The following is an 18,374-nucleotide window of genomic DNA, read 5'->3' as shown; positions in this document are numbered from 1 at the left end:
ATTTTGACGATAGAAAAAATTCGCTTGATTTCCATTATTTTCCATGGGAAATTTAATTTTTTACAAATGTGTACCGATTGCTTCTGGTCACATGATGTCCAGTACTGGAATGTGAGTCTGTGTCATGCTTTATTAAAACGAATGGATGGAACTGCTGCTTGAGGCTGATATTGGTTTAAAAATAAACCCTGTTTAATACGACGGAGTCCAATGGGTTGCAAACTACTTTCTCTGACATCCATCCACACGAGTACTCAGATACCCCACCCCCTTCCCCCTCTCACTCTGGTCCCTCTCAGTTTGCAGCCAGCACCTTGTGATCCTACCGGATTTGCCAGTCCACTGCACTTATATAACTCTGTCTCAGGAACGTGGGGAGCCTCACATCATCGGTGTGGATGGCGCTGCATCGGGACGAACAATAAATTCTGAATCTTAATACACACATTAAAAGGGGTTTATGTGAGAAATTGCAATACTGCAATGTTATGGATTTTATCATGGATTTTTACCACACAAAAGTCTCATGAAATTTATTTAAGATTAGATTAGATTAGATTAGATTGACTGCGAGACTAATAAAGGCAAATCCAATATGTCTTTAAAAGGATCATATTGGAAAAATTTATATTTCACAGCAGCAAAATTATGAAAGGAAGAGAGAAGGAAAATGAGTGGAACTATTTCATTTGGGAGAGTCACTTAACACATATACAGTATCTAGTGGTTGTTGAAAATGTCAAAAAAAAAACAGTAAAATGGCTCGGAGTGAAATGGTTAATCTGTTACTTTATTATTGCAACGAAAAACTGCATTGAATGACAAACATAATCAAACAGACTTTTTCTGCTCTTTAAAAACATTGAGCATATATCATATATATGCTCAATATATATGATATATATAAATATAGCAAGTACAGTAAAGTCTCGTTATATCGATATTCAAGGGAGTCCGAAAAAATATCGATATAACCGGGACTATCGATATATCCGACCCTGTTTGCATGTAATTTTCTCCGTGCGTGCATAGAAATAGTATCGATATAACCGGGACTATCGATATATCCGATATCGATATAACGAGACTTTACTGTATCTCAATAAAGTTCCTTTCATCACTTTGCTGCTGTGAAAATTTCTCCACTGTGAGACTAATAAAGGCAAATCCAATCCAATCCAAGGCTACTTAATGCTGATGATGCTTCCTTTAGCATCCGTTGTTTTTGTGACATAGTTCATGCTCGGTGTACTTTATTCATCCTGAAAGTAGATGCAAGTCTCAAGTTTTATTTTATAAGTCCCTGCTCTTTGCCAGACAATTTCTATTAATAGCTTTCTGAATATATTGTCCTCCGGTTACATGTGTAACACCATCATGTGTGTCAAGTTGCTAATATGTTCAAGATATGACATGGCAATAAAAATGAAAATATCTACTCTATATAGTATGTTTTAAAAAAATGACGCACTCAAGATGTCATCTTGTGGATAATGCGGTAACATCTGATAGTTGAGGAGGCAGTAGACTTTGGCAAAGTCACTCTACACTTATAAACCCAAGTAACATAAGACTAAGGTGCACGGATGCTGGTGAACAAGCCGCTGTGAATGCATAATGCAAATTCACATGGCTGCTAGTATGAAGACTTTTGACACAAAATATTCACGCCGCTATTTTTAACAGCCGCTCTTGTTTCCAAGGACTTGTTTGACACGTTGTCGCTTCCAACAACACTCGAGAAGAAGAAACAGAAAGCGGTTTTCTGAAGGGATATATGTCAATGTGGTGGAGATAACACACTTAAAATCAATCAATTTTTTTCCTTTTGGATTTCCGCAGGTATTTCATGATCCCTCAGACCACCAACTGAGTTTGCACACCATGTGTTTGTTCTGACCTTGAACTCCTCCGTTCACACACATGCACTCTGCCACCCTTGCGATTGCAATTGATCCTTGTGTTGGGGGCTCTCTGAAGAGTGCGTACGTGTTTATTAGTGATGGTAGGGGGAGCTTTGCTGTGAATAACTTCTGGGCCAGGAACCGTCGTCTGCCAGTGCAACACGATCTGACCTGTCAATCTTGTTTTATAATCGTAACATTCTCATGTTTTTTTTGGCTGAGAAGAGAAAAGTTTCCAACATAGTGAGAACAGATATCCTTTTTATCTCTCGCTGTGCTTCTCGAGCAGCTGTGATATTACAATTTGGAAAAAATATATATAGATATTAACAGACTTTCCTCACTGAATTACAATGGGCATTCTTCATTTTTCTCTTTAATTGATATTTTCTTATCAATCATTTAAAGACAATATCAGAATTTTCAGTAAGTCATAAAACTCCCAACAACAATGTGAAAGTGGAATTTTTCCCCATGTGGTGAATACTTTTCTGTAAATTAAATGTAGCTACAATTTTTTTGTATCATATACACACGCACACACACACACATATATATATATATACAGTAAAGTCTCGTTATATCGATATCGGATATATCGATAGACCCGGTTATATCGATACTACAGTAAAGTCTCGTTATATCGATATTCAAGGGAGTCCGAAAAAATATCGATATAACCGGGACTATCGATATATCCGACCCTGTTTGCATGTAATTTTCTCCGTGCGTGCATAGAAATAGTATCGATATAACCGGGACTATCGATATATCCGATATCGATATAACGAGACTTTACTGTATTTCTATGCACGCACTGAGAAAATTACATGCAAACAGGGTCGGATATATCGATAGTCCCGGTTATATCGATATTTTTTCAGACTCCCTTGAATATCTATATAACGAGACTTTACTGTATATATATATATATATATATATATATATATATATATATATATATATATATATATATATATATATATATATATATAAAAAAAGTCTCACAGTGTGTTTTAGGGCGGACACAGGGTAGGTCCCAGTATTATTATGTTTCTAGTTACCATGTTTTACTCTCTAAATCAGAGGTGTCCAAAGTCGGTCCTCGAGGGCCGCCGTCCTGCCTGTTTTCCAGCTCTCCCAGGAGCAACACACCTGATTCAAATGATCAGCTCATCAACCAGCTGTAAAGCAGCATCAATATGGTCCTGATGATTTGAATCAGGCGCGTTGCTCCTGGGAAAGCTGGAAAACAGGCAGGACGGCGGCCCTCGAGGACCGACTTTGGACACCCCTGCTCTAAATAATAAGAGTTACACATTCCAAGCCATTATTAGTGTAATGATAATTAATGGTATACAATATTTGTTTTTTCATATATTGTCTTATTATCTAATCAACACTTTTACATTGTTAGCATGATCTTTGCTGATTGCCTTCAAGTGAGGTTTGTTGTCCATTCAGACTTAAATTCACTGCAGATTAACTCAAAATTTAACGTTTAACGAATGGCTCGCTCCTTAAGAAGGTAATCGTCCTGGCATATGCAAAAGGAAGAGTAGAAAAAAACACCAGTCAAATGCATCACTGTCAAACTCGAAGATTTAAACTAAAGACAAAACAACAGCCAGTTAATGGGCGAGGTGCAAACAGATCCCCAGCAACCAATCCTCCACTGGAGAATGATAATTCACTTAGAAGTTAATACTTTGGGGAGCAAAAGAGCTTTAGTTGGTGATGGGGAGGTGGCCGTGGGGAATTGGTGTAGCAGAAAGATGGTATGGCTATTGACATCTGCCAAGTCATTTATCAGCAGACTCTCTCGTTGAGAAAGCCCAGATCAAATTACGGACGTTTCTATGGGCTTAACAATGGCCGGCTATAAATAAACTCTCAGAGGGTTTTCCACACTCAATAATACACCCACGCTGCAAACTGACGAGCGCCATTATATACGTACACATATAAGAGTGTATTAATCAACATGGTATGGCAGTAGAACATGGACATTTGTCGTTTTGACATAGCTTGGAATGAAAAAATAACAATTCCAACGCGGTGAAGGCCCCATGGAATATAAAGCAGCTTCCCAAAGTTATTTGCGGATCAGTCCGTCAATAAACGACAGGTGCGACATCCCCACAGGCAAACCGATTAGCTTACTTCCCACCTCGGTAACATTGTCAGCATCTCCCTTAAACACACGGCAATGCTCAATGCGCATTCATGGGATTTGCTTCGCTAAATCATCCGAAATGAATTTAAAGATTAGAATTGTCGAGCGAGTTGAGTAGGGAATGTCAGGATTCTCTCTCTCTCTTTTTTTTTGTGGATAGCATTTTGTTGTCACAGTAGATGCACAACATATCACCATGACAAGCAAGGCACAAATACATATGACGTACACGCATGCACACATGGTGTGAACATAATTCCATGTATGTTCAGAGTCAACATTGCGTCCGAATGCTGCGGGTTCTAAAGTTGAACGACAGACAACAAATCCAGATGGCACTTTTGAGGAGCAAAAAAAATAAAAATCTGAAGGATTCTGCCCTTGTTTCCATGCAGTCTGCCAGCAGTAAAGCTCAGACAACTATATCTCAGTGTACAGAAGTATCAAGTATCGGGTAGATGAGGACAGCAGCACCGTGACTTCTGCTTGAGATGAAAATTTTATTGACATGGGCAGCTTGACAACATTTAGTCGATCAAAGTAGGCTTTATGTCAGAGCAAATCTAATGTCCAAGTCAGTGAATCTAAAAACGAATTTCCTTTAAAACTGCTGTCTTCACTGGTGAGAGGTTGGAATCTCAACTAAGGCCCACGTGTATGAGGCTTGCAAATTCTGCTTGTGTAGATTTTCCTCTGGCTTCCACCCACATTTCCCGAAAGGTATAAGTAAATGAGGACTCTAAATTGTGCACAGGTGAATAAATATTAGGTGCTTTTGAGACACTCATGGTTATTTTATTTTGCAATTAAACCTCAAAATAAAAGCACTCGGTAAAACATTTGCAAAATTTATTATCAAATATTTTCCACGCTGTCACTAAAATCTCCCTTCAAATTGAATGGAGAATTAAATCTATTGTATCTCACCGAGTTGCACATTGTTTGTAGAGATCTTGGCTGTGCACGGTTTCTTCTAACATTTCGGTGACATTTTATAAAATATCAGCATGACTTCAAGAGTGAAACAAGGAGAAAGAAACACAACACAAGAATGTGCAAAACATGATCAGACACAAACCCTGGTCAGCGTTCATTTGGACCGGTTCTCGTACCGCTACTGTTCGTAATTTTGGTACCGATTCGCAAAGAAAGAATAAAAGACATTACATTACTTCATTTGTTTTTGTTTTGGACCGGTATGTTTCTTTTATTTTGAAAAATCACCGGATCCTCGGTTACATCCGTCAAATTACAGTATGTCTGCGCGTAATTCAGGTCAAGGCATGCTACTCGGTCATGTGATTGGTTACCACTAAAATGAAATCCAGGAGCCAAATGAGTGAGAAAAGAAAACGTTGCTTAATTTTCCGCAATGGTAAATCACATTTTTTCATGCACCTTGAATTATCTCTTTTATTTTGAAGGCATTTAAAATTACCATCACGCCAAAAGCTGTTGAGGCCACGAAAATACCACCGTTTTCATGACATTAACGATTCTTTTGCAGAAATACATTAATGTGATCTCCTTGGTAATAAAAAAAACTTGACTTACTTGATACGCTCACTCTGTACAATACTTCTACAACTACAACTTTATTGACAGATGCGGGAGGCACTTTTTGTCATGTTCAAGTCTGTCATCGTCTTGTTTGTGATATTAAAAATCACATTGACATTGAGTCACACGAGCTCAGCGGGAAGGTTGAGTATTTTTTTTACAAGGCACTTAACCCTTTCAGGGACAGCGCTTTACTACAATGGACAATTTATCAAATTATCAGATTTAAAAGTGCATGAAAAGGTTGAATTAAATACTTGTATGTGTTTGTATGGATGTATACTGGAAGCCTGCCAGCATGAGCTTTAAAAGATGTCAAAAAGTAATGGCGGAACATTGTCTGTCATTTAAGGCCATAACGACGATCTTTCTGAAACGAGGTTTTATCATAACGGGTGTAAATTTTGGCCCTTCTGCAACTACTGTTGTTTCCCTTTTGAAACCCCTTTTGCACAATGTCCATTTTACCTTCCAACCAACGCATGAATTGACTGCTTACAAAAAAAAGAGATTTGTGTGTATGGCCACCATTATCGTCACTGTTTGGAGTTGCATAACATGGCAACGTTTACACATTTAGCACAGCAATAACGTCCTTTTACATATGCACGCTGAAAATATATGACCATTTAACTCAGTTTCGGCTCGCCTTGTAGTACCCCAACAGATAGCGTGGTGCATAATGCAAAATGTAGACATTACACGCAGAGGTCCGTGGTGCTGTTTTACACCACTAATGGTTCCATGGGGTGCCAGTCTTTAAAAATTCTGCATGCATGATTAAAGACAGGTGCTGAAGATAGGGTCCCCATTTTTTGGTGACAAGTGCTTTTTAACACCAGCAAAACCACAAAAAATCACATAAGGTGCGTTCCTTCTTCTGTGCACGTTTGGATTCAGAATGGAAGGGTATCCATAAAGATTTTGTCCACAATAGGTGGAGGGGGGACAAGGTTCTCCAGTTTTAGGTAGAAGATGCGTTGCAGACCTTGTGTGCAAAGAGTCCTCAGCTCCGGGAGCTTACCCAGTAGCCGAGAGAGATAATTGGGTTGGGTTCGGCTTGTTTCCGATCTGTTTCCACTGGCGTGCTCTCTTAAAGATGAGATGAGGGTGCTCTGGAAGTCTTCGACACGTTTGGGTTCTTTGAGGCCGTGTCGATCTAAGAATGAAAGGCGAGTGAGTCACGCAATGAGAAACACGGTCTGAGCATGTAACACACGCACTGTGGTTGACTGTGAGACGGAAATAAACGGCCATACCGGTGATGATGACGAGTGCGGAAAGACATGCGAACAGGGAGACGTCTAAGTTCATTCGATGAAGACTCTGGGAGAAATCCATGATGGAATCGATCCAGTCCCCAAAACTACGAACACACTGGAGTCGATGGAGGACCACGCCATTACAGAAGATCAATTTATGCTTCTCTGGATTTGACCTGTAAATTGTTGGAATGGAGTGAGATACCGTTTTCAGTAGAGCTGAACGCTTTGGAAAAATAAGGTCAAATGGTAAAAGGAAATTAAGTTAGCGAGTAGATCAAACTCAGATGTTGTAATTTTCGATATTTGGTCTTTACTCGGGCGGCTCGGTAGTCGAGTGGTTAGAACGCCGACTTAACAGTGCAGAAGTCGTGAGTTCAAGGCCTCCCTGTGTGGAGTTTCTATGTTCTCCCCACGTGGGTTTCCTCTGGGTCCTCCAGTTTCCTCCCACGTTCCCAAAACATGCTGATTGAACACTCCAAATTGTTCCTAGGTATGAGTGTGAGAGTGACTGGTTGTTTGTCTCTGTGTGCCCCGCGATGGGCTGGCAACCAATTCGGGGTGTCCCCTGCCTAGTGCCCAAAGACGGCTGGGATAGGCTCCATGACCCCCCGCAACTCTAATGAGGATAAAGCAGTCTGGAAAATGGATGGATAGTTGATCTTTACTTGTGTGATGTTGGTCAAGGTACATGCAGTTAATTTCAAGAATTCATAACTATGGACCGTGTTCGGGAAATTTGTCTATTGACATGTGCCCCACGAAAGTGTCTCCGAGAGGTGGATAAGTGGGAGGTGATAACATTTTCATCACGGCGTCTGTAACTTGAAAACTGCCATCAACAACATTGCATTTTGTGCCTTTATTCAATCAATCGTTCCGCATGAGTATTATGACAAATCGGCGTTGAAATGCAGCCAACCTGTAAGCCAGGCGTAGGATGAACAACTCAACAAAGGCAGATTCAAGAAGTAACTGCTGGTCCTCCGTACAAAAGTCAGAGAATCCCGGGATGGTTTCCGCCCAGGTTTTTATGACTTCCAATGATCCAGTCAATAGGTCGTAGAATTGCTGAATGTCACCAGCGTCCTCCTTCTCCGAAACATTGTCCACGGTCTCTTGGTACTGAGGAGCAGAGAAGCAGATAATACTTCATTCATTCTTTTGCATGACGTGATGGTCAATCTGTTGCGACAAGATGTAAATTTGGAAAACCCACGGGATAGTATTTTTGAACACTTGATCGCCAAGGCACTGAATTGAAAATGAGTGGGCAGATCTCTGAATGGAGCTGACAAAATGGACAAGTCCATATCTCTACTGCCACCACTTCAAGCACCATCCTGTTGTTCGGTCACGGTGGAGCAAAATTCTCAACGCCTTGCCTCAGTACGTTTTTAGAAACTGGCAGGACACTTTGGTATGCGGTTAGGCGGACAAGTGAGACGTTTGCATTGCCGACCGTCTGATTGGTCGGCAGAGAAACGTCAGTCACCATCTTTCATGTTGCAATGAAAACTGGAACAGAATAAAGTGTCACCTGTCAACCTCACCTTGACAATAACCGTAACCCAGATCCTACCATTTCTTAAACAGGGAATTCAGGCATTTCAAACCTTTTGGGGCCACTGGTTACTAGAGTGGGAAGCATATCATGTTATCAGGTCACAGGGTGTGTGAAATAGTATTGTGTCCATTCACTCATTCACTGCCATTCACGATTTTATTCGGGAATTAAAAATATGATGTAGAGCACCATTCCCGAATTTTTTTCGGGTATTGTTTTTTCATGCTTAGGTGCTGATAAAGTGCTGGCCATGGCCTCTGGGGGCAGCATTTCCCTTTTGTCCATGTTAGCGCTTTAGCTGTTGTTAAAGCGCTATATAAACCAATATGTATTGTATTTTGGACAGCTGCCCTCATTTCAAGCTCATATAACTCCAGGCCCATATAATTTAGGGAGTAACTCTTTTTTATGATGAATGAAGATAGTCTATGGTTTCTAACGGTGTATTGAGTGTTTATGCAGTCCTAAAACTCAATATTCTGTGGGTCCTGGAATTCAAGTGACAATGACAAAAACCCTGGCAGTGAATGAGTAAATGTTTGACTTGTCTCCAGAATAAAATGGGGACATCCTTGTGACAATATACATCACAGGAAAAAAAAAACATGAAACCGCCGAATCGTAGATGAACACAAACAAGCAAGACGTGACCACTTACTTTGGAGTAGTCAAGCTTGCCGATGGTCGGGTTGGAGTCTAAATGTGCTCGTACTAGCAAGGAAATGATGTTGACACTGGGGGTGGTGGAGGAAGCCTCGGACACCGTCTTCGGTTTGGATGGCAGACGGCCTCGGCGACCTTTCAGGCTGTCAGTTCGAACAACTAAGGACAAGAAAAGATGAGATGAAGACTTTCAAGTGGACACTTGTGTCATTCACATGGCTGCGCTGTATACAAACTTGGTGGGGGAGAACAGAAGGACGAGGGGGGGGGGGGGGGGGCTATAGTATATCCATTTCTTTCTGCAGCTGGCATTGTAAATCTCGACGACTAACATGCGTCTTTCATGCGGAGCTTTGGTTTCATAAGATTGTTATTACAAACCTTAGTTTAGCCTTCATCATGCAGAAGTCAGTTGAAAATTCCAAGTGAAGCTGATGTTACTTTACCTTCTTTGACCATCCCCACTGTAAGACATTTCTGGAAACGACAGAACTGGCAGCGGTTTCTCCTCCTCTTGTCCACTGGACAGTCTTTATTGGCCAAGCAAACATATTTGGCATTTTTCTGCACAGTTCGCTGTCAATCAGAGCAGTTGTGGGAGATATAATATCACTGTAGCTGTATTGTTTGTCATGCTAAAATTACAGTCGCAATAATAATCCTTTATTGGGCGAGGGAACCATATTTGGTCACCAGAATGGACTATCCAAGCCATGTAATGGGGTTGAATTGTGTGATTTTTGTATTTCCAAATCAACAAATAAAAATGTATGATTAATTGATTTGTTGTAATATAGTTTATTCATTGTAATTATTATTTCCTTTTAGCTTAAAATATGTCATATCAACAAGTGTCAAAATAAAGGCCGAGGGCCTGATCTGGTGCACCACAGCATTTTATGTGGCCCCCAAAAAGCAAATTATGTGCATCATGTTTCTTGCTAGAGTAACAAAATAACTAATTGACTTCACTTTTGAAACATTTGACATATTGCAAGCCTTCCTTGTTTCCTTGTTCTTCCAACTTTGAATGGAATTCACAGTCACCCATTGAAAGAAATCATAATGTCTTGACACCAATATGAGTTTGACAACGTTGTAAAACATAATGACATATTAACTCATTCCCTGCTAAACGATGTGCAAAAATCATCTCTTCACTGCAGTGCCAGGGTTTTTGTCATTGTCATTCAAATTCCAGGACCCATAGAATATTGAATTTAAGGACTTCATAAACATTCAATATTTATTCAAAGAAACCTTAGAGTCTCTTCTTTCATCAGAAAAAAAAGAATGAATTCGTAAGTTAAATGGGTCTGGAGTTATCCGAGTTTGAATTGGGGGCGGATGCTCAAAAGGCAAATGTTGCCGCGTCGCGGAAGGGAAAAACCATCGCCAGATGGCACCTTCTCCGCAAAAAAAAAAAAATCTAAAACCAGAACAAATTCGGAAATGGCGCTCAACATCATATTGTTAATTTCTGAATAAATTTGGAGATAGCAGTGAATTAGTTAAATGGGTTGAATGTACTTTTACAGCTGTTTTTTGTGTTTGCTTCAATTCAGTGCATATTGTGCTATTCCTTCCTATGAGCACTGCCTCAGAAAAACGGTCAAAAGATTCTTTTTTTTTTTGTCTGTCTATGTGTGTTTGCTCCACCGTATGTGTTCAAATATATGCATTGCATATATAAATAAATAAACTCGAAGCTTCTTTTTGGAAGATTCTCACCATAAGTGTCTCTTCCAAAATGGAGTGACTAATTCTGTATTTAACCACATTTGCTTTGCCATAATGCAGCCTGTCTACCTTAATAATAATAATATCGATGAGAAGGTTTCTTCAGCCGTCATCTGTACAAATTTGTACAGATGCTACTCCTGTACGACTGAGAGCTTACACAGACAAATAATAATAATAATAATAATAATAATAATAATAATAATAATAATAATAATAAATTTTATTTCAAGCGCCACATGCACATATTTGAACACATACGGTGGAGCAAACACACATAGACTGACACAAAACATATTTTGACCGTTTTTCTGAGGTGAGTTGTGTCCTGTGTAGCAATGATTGTGTTAAAATGTGGTTTCAAAGCTATAGATTTCTGTTTGTATGTCTCAAAATAAGAACAAAATGCAATCGACACTGCCTTCCATTCACTCACTTTAAAGAAACCTTTACAGCCTTCACACGTCCGGACACCGTAGTGCTGACAGGATGCGTTGTCTCCGCAGACGGCGCAGCGGCCCTCGCTCAAAGCCGGATTGTGTATTTTGGCAGCCCCTTCGACAAGCCTGCCGCCATGCTCCATGGACATGACGGGACAATGGAGCGAAGACACTTGCTGCTGAGGGGACATAAAAAAAGGCTCGTCCTGACCAAGCTGAGCATCCTGGTGAGGCAGCACGGGAGAGTGCTGCTCCGGCGTGGGGCTGAAGTGGAAAAAGGAGGCTTGCTTATCAGCTAAGGGGGCTGGATTGTAAGCGCTGAAAGGGGAATCCCATACGGGCGCACATAGTGTCTGAAAACCGGTTGTCGGAGGGGAAGCGGCGGGGTACCCCGGGCTGCCGTAGTAGTCGGAACCGCATGATGACAGCGTCTCATCAAGACAACTGAGTGTAAACGAGCCCGGGTAACAACCATACACTTGGAGGTCATCGAGCTTGTACGCTTGGTTCTGCATCTGGCAGTCTGAACTTTCAGCGACCGAGCTGTGGCCAAAGGAAACGGTCGACGTGGAAGGCGAGGGGGGAATCTTGCAGGAAAAAGCATCCGCCATGTAGCCACTTCCCACTAAGGTATTGATGCTTGGTAACAACGACGTCGAAAGCTGCTCCTTCTGGCCACCGACGTCCATCGCCAGTTTGGCACCAGGGTTGAAAAAGTCAGAGCTGAAGTGGATGTCCTGGCTCAGGGATACATGCTGCGTTTGTACACAGGGCATCGCTGGGACATACAACGACATTGGGTAGCGCAGGTGAAACAAAACACAAGAAAAGAGTCGGGTTCAGTCATGCTTTGAAAATGTGACAAATGCAAAACCACAAACATCTAATTTACCGCACTGGAGTAGTTGGGCACTAAATCACACAAATTGCGGTCTGGTGCCAACGTACATGAGTGATACGATGAGGCGTCAGCAGAACTATAAGACGTGGATCACTGGAGTTCTTTCTTGGGGATGGATTAATACCAACACTCTGAGCACACGTCTGATTAAAAATGTACCATACAGTGAGACCTCAACTTACAAACACCTTACCTTACAAACTTTTCGTCTTACAAATGTCAAATTTATGAAAATTAAAGCTTATAATAAGCACTATTTTCATAATACACACCCACCGCGGCTGGCGGAGTGATCTTCGGCGGAAGCACACGACCGAACAGCACCAACAGTCCTTATGGAAGGTGACTCTCCTTCCATAAGCCATCAACGACCACCAAAAGGTTAAATAAAACTTTATTTTACAGCACAGTTTATTTCTTTAATTACAGTCCTCGTGTAATATGCCTCTCTTTCCAAACAGCAATTCCCTTTGCCCTTCGACCTCCAACGCCATTCCATCAAGCCATAAATGACCATCACAAATGTAAATAAAGTGACTTTATGATACAATGCAGTGTATTTCTTTCATTACAATACAATAGCACATTTATTATACATAGAATAAGGTATGTTGTGTGTAGTTTTAAGGCTTATTTAGTTGCAAAGTATATTTTATATACAGTAAAGTCTCGTTATATCGATATCGGATATATCGATAGTCCCGGTTATATCGATACTATTTCTATGCACGCACGGAGAAAATTACATGCAAACAGGGTCGGATATATCGATAGTCCCGGTTATATCGATATTTTTTCGGACTCCCTTGAATATCGATATAACGAGACTTTACTGTATATATTGTGTATGTATATTGGATCCAATCCAATCCAATTACAATACAATAGCACATTTATTATACATCGAATAAGGTATGTTGTGTGTAGTTTTAAGGCTTATTTAGTTGAAAAGTATATTTTATGGAAACCCGGGAATGGATTATTCCCATTTTAATGGTTTCCCATGGGAATTGTTTTTTGAGATACACACTTTTCGCCTTACACACTTTGTCTGGGAACCAATTAAGTTCGTAAGTTGAGGTCTCACTGTATTTTTATCAGTCATACCGGAGTATAAGGCGCACCTCCAATGAAAAAAAAATCCAAAAATAATATCTAAATGTATAAAAGTTTTCCAAATAATTCAGTTATGACTAACTATATTACTAAATTACCTATTTTCCAGTGTATAAGGAGCACCGGAGTATAAGGCGCACCCCCAATGAATGGTGTATTTTTCAACTTTTTCCTATATAAGGAGCACCTTCAATGAATGAAAGAAGTTATCCAAAAATAATCTCTAAATATATACAAGTTTTCCAAATATAAGGCGCGACAGAAGAGGCTGCGGTTACGCACGACTTGACTTCTTCTACAGGGGGAAATGAGGTCAGTGGCTGCTAACAGTAGTTGCGAGACCTGCTGTGCCTCAATTTTACTTCACATATAAGGCGAAGGGTCATCTTTTGAAGAAAACCAAGGCTTTTGGGTGCACCTTATACACTGGACAATACAGTACATACAGTATCATAATATTTTTACTATTTTTATTCATATTATTGTGGTGATGAATAATGTCAAAAGGTGTACTTGCGTTTCTAATTTATAACACAAAAATGGACCATTGTTATCAATGTAGGAACTAAATAAATATCAACATGAAAGACTTTCTTTCTAAAAACCTCTGCAAACGTTTGTGTTTTCATATGATCATTTCTACAACATTTTGAGGAAATCACAATGTCCAATCACTGATGAGCTCTTTTCAGAAGATGGTTACGACCTCTTGGTGACCCCAAGAGTAAGAGTTTGGGTCGAAGGGTCTCAAAGCAAGAAGTGTGTTTTGTCTTTGTTATTTTGTGTGTGTGTGTGTGTGTGTGTGTGTGTTTTTTTTTTTTTTTTTTTTTTTTGCTAGAGATGTTTAAAAAGAACGCTGAAACCAAGATAAAGAAAAAGAATAAACAGTTCACAGGAGGATATTGTAAATAACGTTTTTATGTTATTAATTGTTTTAAATATATTAATTTTTATATCAGATTTTTACCTAATGCACAGCACTTTGTAACCAACTGTGCTTGTTTTTATAGTGCTCTATAAATCAAGTTGAAGTGATTTGAGTTGAAAAAAAAACCCAACAAATTCATAATGTAGTACTGATTCTGAGTAAAATGTATTATTATATACATGTATATATGAATATATACTGGTATACATGTATATGTATACCTGTATATGATAGTTATCCATGTTAAGTGCTTTGTTACAGCTTCAGCTGTTGTTACATTGCTATGTACTGTAAATCAATATGTAGTGCCTTATTATTATTATTATTATTATTACTGGAACTCAAATGTTCTTCATGTTTTACTTTTTGCAAAGTCGTATGGGGAGTGGCTGCCAAGAGTGTGCCTGTGACTGTGGGACAAATGAGTGACAAAATGTAAGTCCAGCCTTCCATCTCTGATTGGTTGTTTTTCCTCAAGCGTAGTGGTTTCTTGAGTATCAAATTAGAGGTACAAGGCTAGCGATGCCGGATTATTTCACAGATTATATTTATCACGTACTACTGTCAAATCCAGTGGATGATGATGCCAGCTAAATATTTTTCGGCAGGGTTGGACGGTTGGTTTTGGCTACTGTAATGTTATTTTGGTTTGTTTTGTTTCAGCCATTAAGACTTTATCAAGTTATAATGTTAACTCACTCTTTCCCCCTCTTATTTTTACACTTGAATCAAATTGTTACTGAAACATCTCCTGTACAAGCGGTTCAACAAATGGGACACTGGACCCTTGAAAAGATTCTTTCTGCTTCCATTATTTCCTATGGGAAAATTTTGTTTAGAAACAAGATCCCGAATTGTTTGTCCATCGAGGCTGCACTGTATTCCTTCTCGTCAGTAATCTTAACCCACCTTCTGTTTCCTTTATTATCCCCCTTGAATACCTTATTTCCCATTATGCCTACTCCTTGGCTTCAAGGCATCTCAGCCCTCTTTAGAAAGTGTAGCTGTTGGTCCAGCGGAGCCGTCAGATGCTGTCAGATATTGTGTTACTAGCTGGTTGTGTTCTTAAGAACCTTGAGTGGAGGGCAACCCTCTTTCACAGAGACTAAACCAGGGAGTGTTGCAGATTGTATTACAGAAAGGGCCCAGTGCCATGTGAAATGGGACGGGTGGCAAAGCCTGTGTGTGTGTGTGTGTGTGTGTGTGTGTGTGTGTGTGTGTGTGTGTGTGTGTGTGTGTGTGTGTGTGTGTGTGTGTGTGTGTGTGTGTGTGTGTGTGTGTGTGTGTGTATGCGTACTTGCAGCACAGGTGGCTCTTTGGGGGCCAATTCGGGACATTGTGAGGACATTGTTGGAAAGTGATGTTTTAATCAGTCCTTTAAGGCTTGAAGGTTAAGACTTGGCTTTTAGTGTTAACACCAGGGCTTAGACTCACCCATGGAACTTTGTTGAGACTGTAAAAACACTTACCTAAAACTATAAAAATGTGCGTGTACATAGTATTGTTTCATTATTTTATAAGATTTCAACTACCTGAAGTTCATCCCGATACAGTACCGATTTTTCTAACTATTTATCACATCATTATTATTGATATCAAATATCGATTAAAGAAAACAAACAGCATGACTGCAAGTGACAGATGATCAAACACTGACCTGTTTCACGTAAATATCCAAATTCTGATGTTGTTCATGTACAATATCCCAAAGGACTGAACTAGGCCGGGCTGATGCACACGCCCACTCACATACACACACGCGCGTGCGCGCGCGCACATTCACACACGTAGACGCATCAATTCAGATCCGGGAGGGACGCTCCATGGGCTGCCTGTTTTATCACGCTGTGAAGACTACAAGGCGGGCCGTCGCCTAAAACGGTGATTGGAGAGGAGGGCAAACTTCCGGTCCGTAGCCAATCACGTGGTGGTGTTTACTGACGTCTTTTGAGTGACGCATTCACGGGATTCCACTGACGCAAACGCCCATGCGCGCTCTAAATATAAACCACTAACTTGCTGCTCACGTGGGACTATTATGGGCGTTAGAAAAAAATATAAAGAACAAATATAACCGCTGAAATGAATGAGTCTTTCGTTGTTAACCATATCAAAGACTGAGTCTTTTTCAAAATGTCTTAAGCTTTTATGATACATAACTAGACAAGCTGCTAAACACTGTGAAATCATTTTAATAATCATATGAAGTACACTGGATGATTTTAAAAAAGTGTTACAAATCCACCAACAATAATATCAACAACAAACTTGACACTGCAGCAATTTTCCAACACAAAATGCATTATTCAATGGGACTTCGGAAACCATGTCTGATTCCCCAATTGTGAAGTTCAGGGTTGCAATTGTTATGTCAGCTTTCCATTTTAATAATAATAATACATTTTATTTCTAAGCGCCTTTCAAAACTCTCAAGGACACTTTTCAATCACGGGATAATAACTTGCGATGGGTCATTCGGTGTGTGATGAAATTATGCTTTTCTAAGGAACATATGAATATGAAGAGGGTCCATGTGGAATGTGTGTTTAATCATTTTAGTCAATTGAACTGCCTGTATGGTATTTACAATTTTTAGAAACACTATGGGAGAGGAGAAGGCATTTTTACATCACTGAGCAAAATATATGCATATGTAAGCTTGGGTTTTCAGTACATTTTAAGATGTTTGCTCCAAGTTAGGCTATTCCGTTTTAAAACGCCCACGTAAAGTTTCACTTTTCCTTCTCGCTGATTTAGGATTAATCCTCCTCCACGCTTCCTTTCCTCACTAACTCTGGATTAGCCCTCCTTTCCACTCATGCATTCTGCAAAGCATGGCTCACAAAATTATGCAGAGGATAAACATTTTTAATCGCCAGCCTGTATTAACTAATTCACTGCCATTCCCGAATTTATTCTGAAATTGAAAATATGACGTAGAACGTCATCCCCAAATTTGTTCGGGTTTTGATTTTTCTTGCTAGGGTGTCGATAAAGCGCTGGCTAGACCTCTGGCAATGTTTTTCGCTTCAACAAGAGGGCAGCATTTCGATGTTAGCACTTCGTTCCAGCTTCAGCTGTTGTTAATGCACCATATACACCAATATGTATGTATTGCATTGTATTTTGGACAGCCACCCTCATTTCAAGATCATATAACTCCAAACACATAATTTAGGAATTAAGTATTTTTTCCTGATGAAAGAAGAGATTCTAAGGTTTCTTACGCTACATAAGCTAAAACTCAATATTCTGTGGGTCCTAGAATTTGAATGACAATGACAAAAACCCTGGCACTGGACAGGACACATTTTTTTGCACGCCTGGCAGTGAATGATTTAAAAGGAATCAAATACAACAGCATCTACCGTTTATAAATATGCCTTTAGCATATAATCTTTAATAAAGAGATATACAGGTTACATTTAATAAAATGTGATTATTGAATGTAATGCGATCCGATCTCTGGTTCACTTAACTGAAACCATCCCTAGCTAACAAGAACCAACTAAAATAGGAACATGTTAAAATGGGTGAATTTCTAAGCATTTAATATCCAAATAAAATTGCCATCAACCATAAATAAAGCAATAAAAATGAAGGAGTTTCCCCCTAATCCACCATTACGCATTCCATCATGCGTCTTAATATTAGTTTTTAGGCTATACAAACCTAGCTGTAGAATTAATGCTGAATGCGAAGAGCGGGCAAGTTAACTGTAGTGGAAGCAGCACAGGTGAAGGTACATAGAATTTCAAACGCATTGAATGAACCGTTGATTTTTGAACCGTTTCACCCATTCTACCAATTGAAACGCAGAAATAAATATATTTATAGAATGCACCAGGTGCAGGTAGGCATGTTGTTGAAATGCTAACACCATGCTCCAGATTTCTATTTATTTAGCCATACAACAAACACAACGACACATGTAAACGTATTTCTGATCCTCCTTTAAAATCGGAATGAAACAACCGTCAATCGATCCAAAAAAAGCACTGGAACATAAATCCAAAATAACAGTTTTGGAATTCTTGACAACAAAACACACACCTATCTAAAAGAATATCCCAATCTGTATTATATATATACTATATATATATTATATATATATATA

At 39.6% G+C, this 18,374-nt stretch overlaps 1 protein-coding gene across 1 annotated transcript; it reads right to left on the bottom strand.

Annotated features, from left to right (window-relative positions):
* Positions 1 to 4,519: 4,519 nt before the first annotated feature.
* On the bottom strand, positions 4,520 to 16,085 carry nr4a1 (nuclear receptor subfamily 4, group A, member 1). The gene is made up of 7 exons (XM_089010727.1): positions 15,915 to 16,085; positions 11,309 to 12,090; positions 9,579 to 9,708; positions 9,128 to 9,291; positions 7,825 to 8,027; positions 6,900 to 7,078; positions 4,520 to 6,799 (listed from the first exon to the last, which is right to left on the bottom strand). The coding sequence occupies exons 2-7, from the start codon at positions 12,086 to 12,088 to the stop codon at positions 6,537 to 6,539; spliced, it is 1,719 nt and encodes a 572-aa protein (XP_088866853.1). The 5' UTR covers positions 12,089 to 12,090; positions 15,915 to 16,085; the 3' UTR covers positions 4,520 to 6,536.
* Positions 16,086 to 18,374: the final 2,289 nt, after the last annotated feature.

The sequence above is a fragment of the Hippocampus bargibanti genome, linkage group LG12 (assembly GCF_051943395.1).
Source record: "Hippocampus bargibanti isolate YZ-2025 linkage group LG12, ASM5194339v1, whole genome shotgun sequence".
Classification (NCBI taxonomy): Eukaryota; Metazoa; Chordata; class Actinopteri; order Syngnathiformes; family Syngnathidae; genus Hippocampus; species Hippocampus bargibanti.
Note: the sequence above shows the minus strand (reverse complement) of the source record. Positions and strands in the feature narration are given on the sequence as shown.

What these genes read in the sequence shown, in the direction of transcription:
- nr4a1 (XM_089010727.1), bottom strand. Translation starts at nt 12,088, where the DNA reads ATGCCCTGTGTACAAACGCAGCATGTATCCCTGAGCCAGGACATCCAC. An exon ending in GCTGTAAAGGTTTCTTTAAA is followed by an intron (nt 9,709 to 11,308) that starts GTGAGTGAATGG and finishes TCTGATTGACAG; the next exon opens with CGAACTGTGCAGAAAAATGC. An exon ending in GCAAGCTTGACTACTCCAAA is followed by an intron (nt 8,028 to 9,127) that starts GTAAGTGGTCAC and finishes TCTGCTCCTCAG; the next exon opens with TACCAAGAGACCGTGGACAA.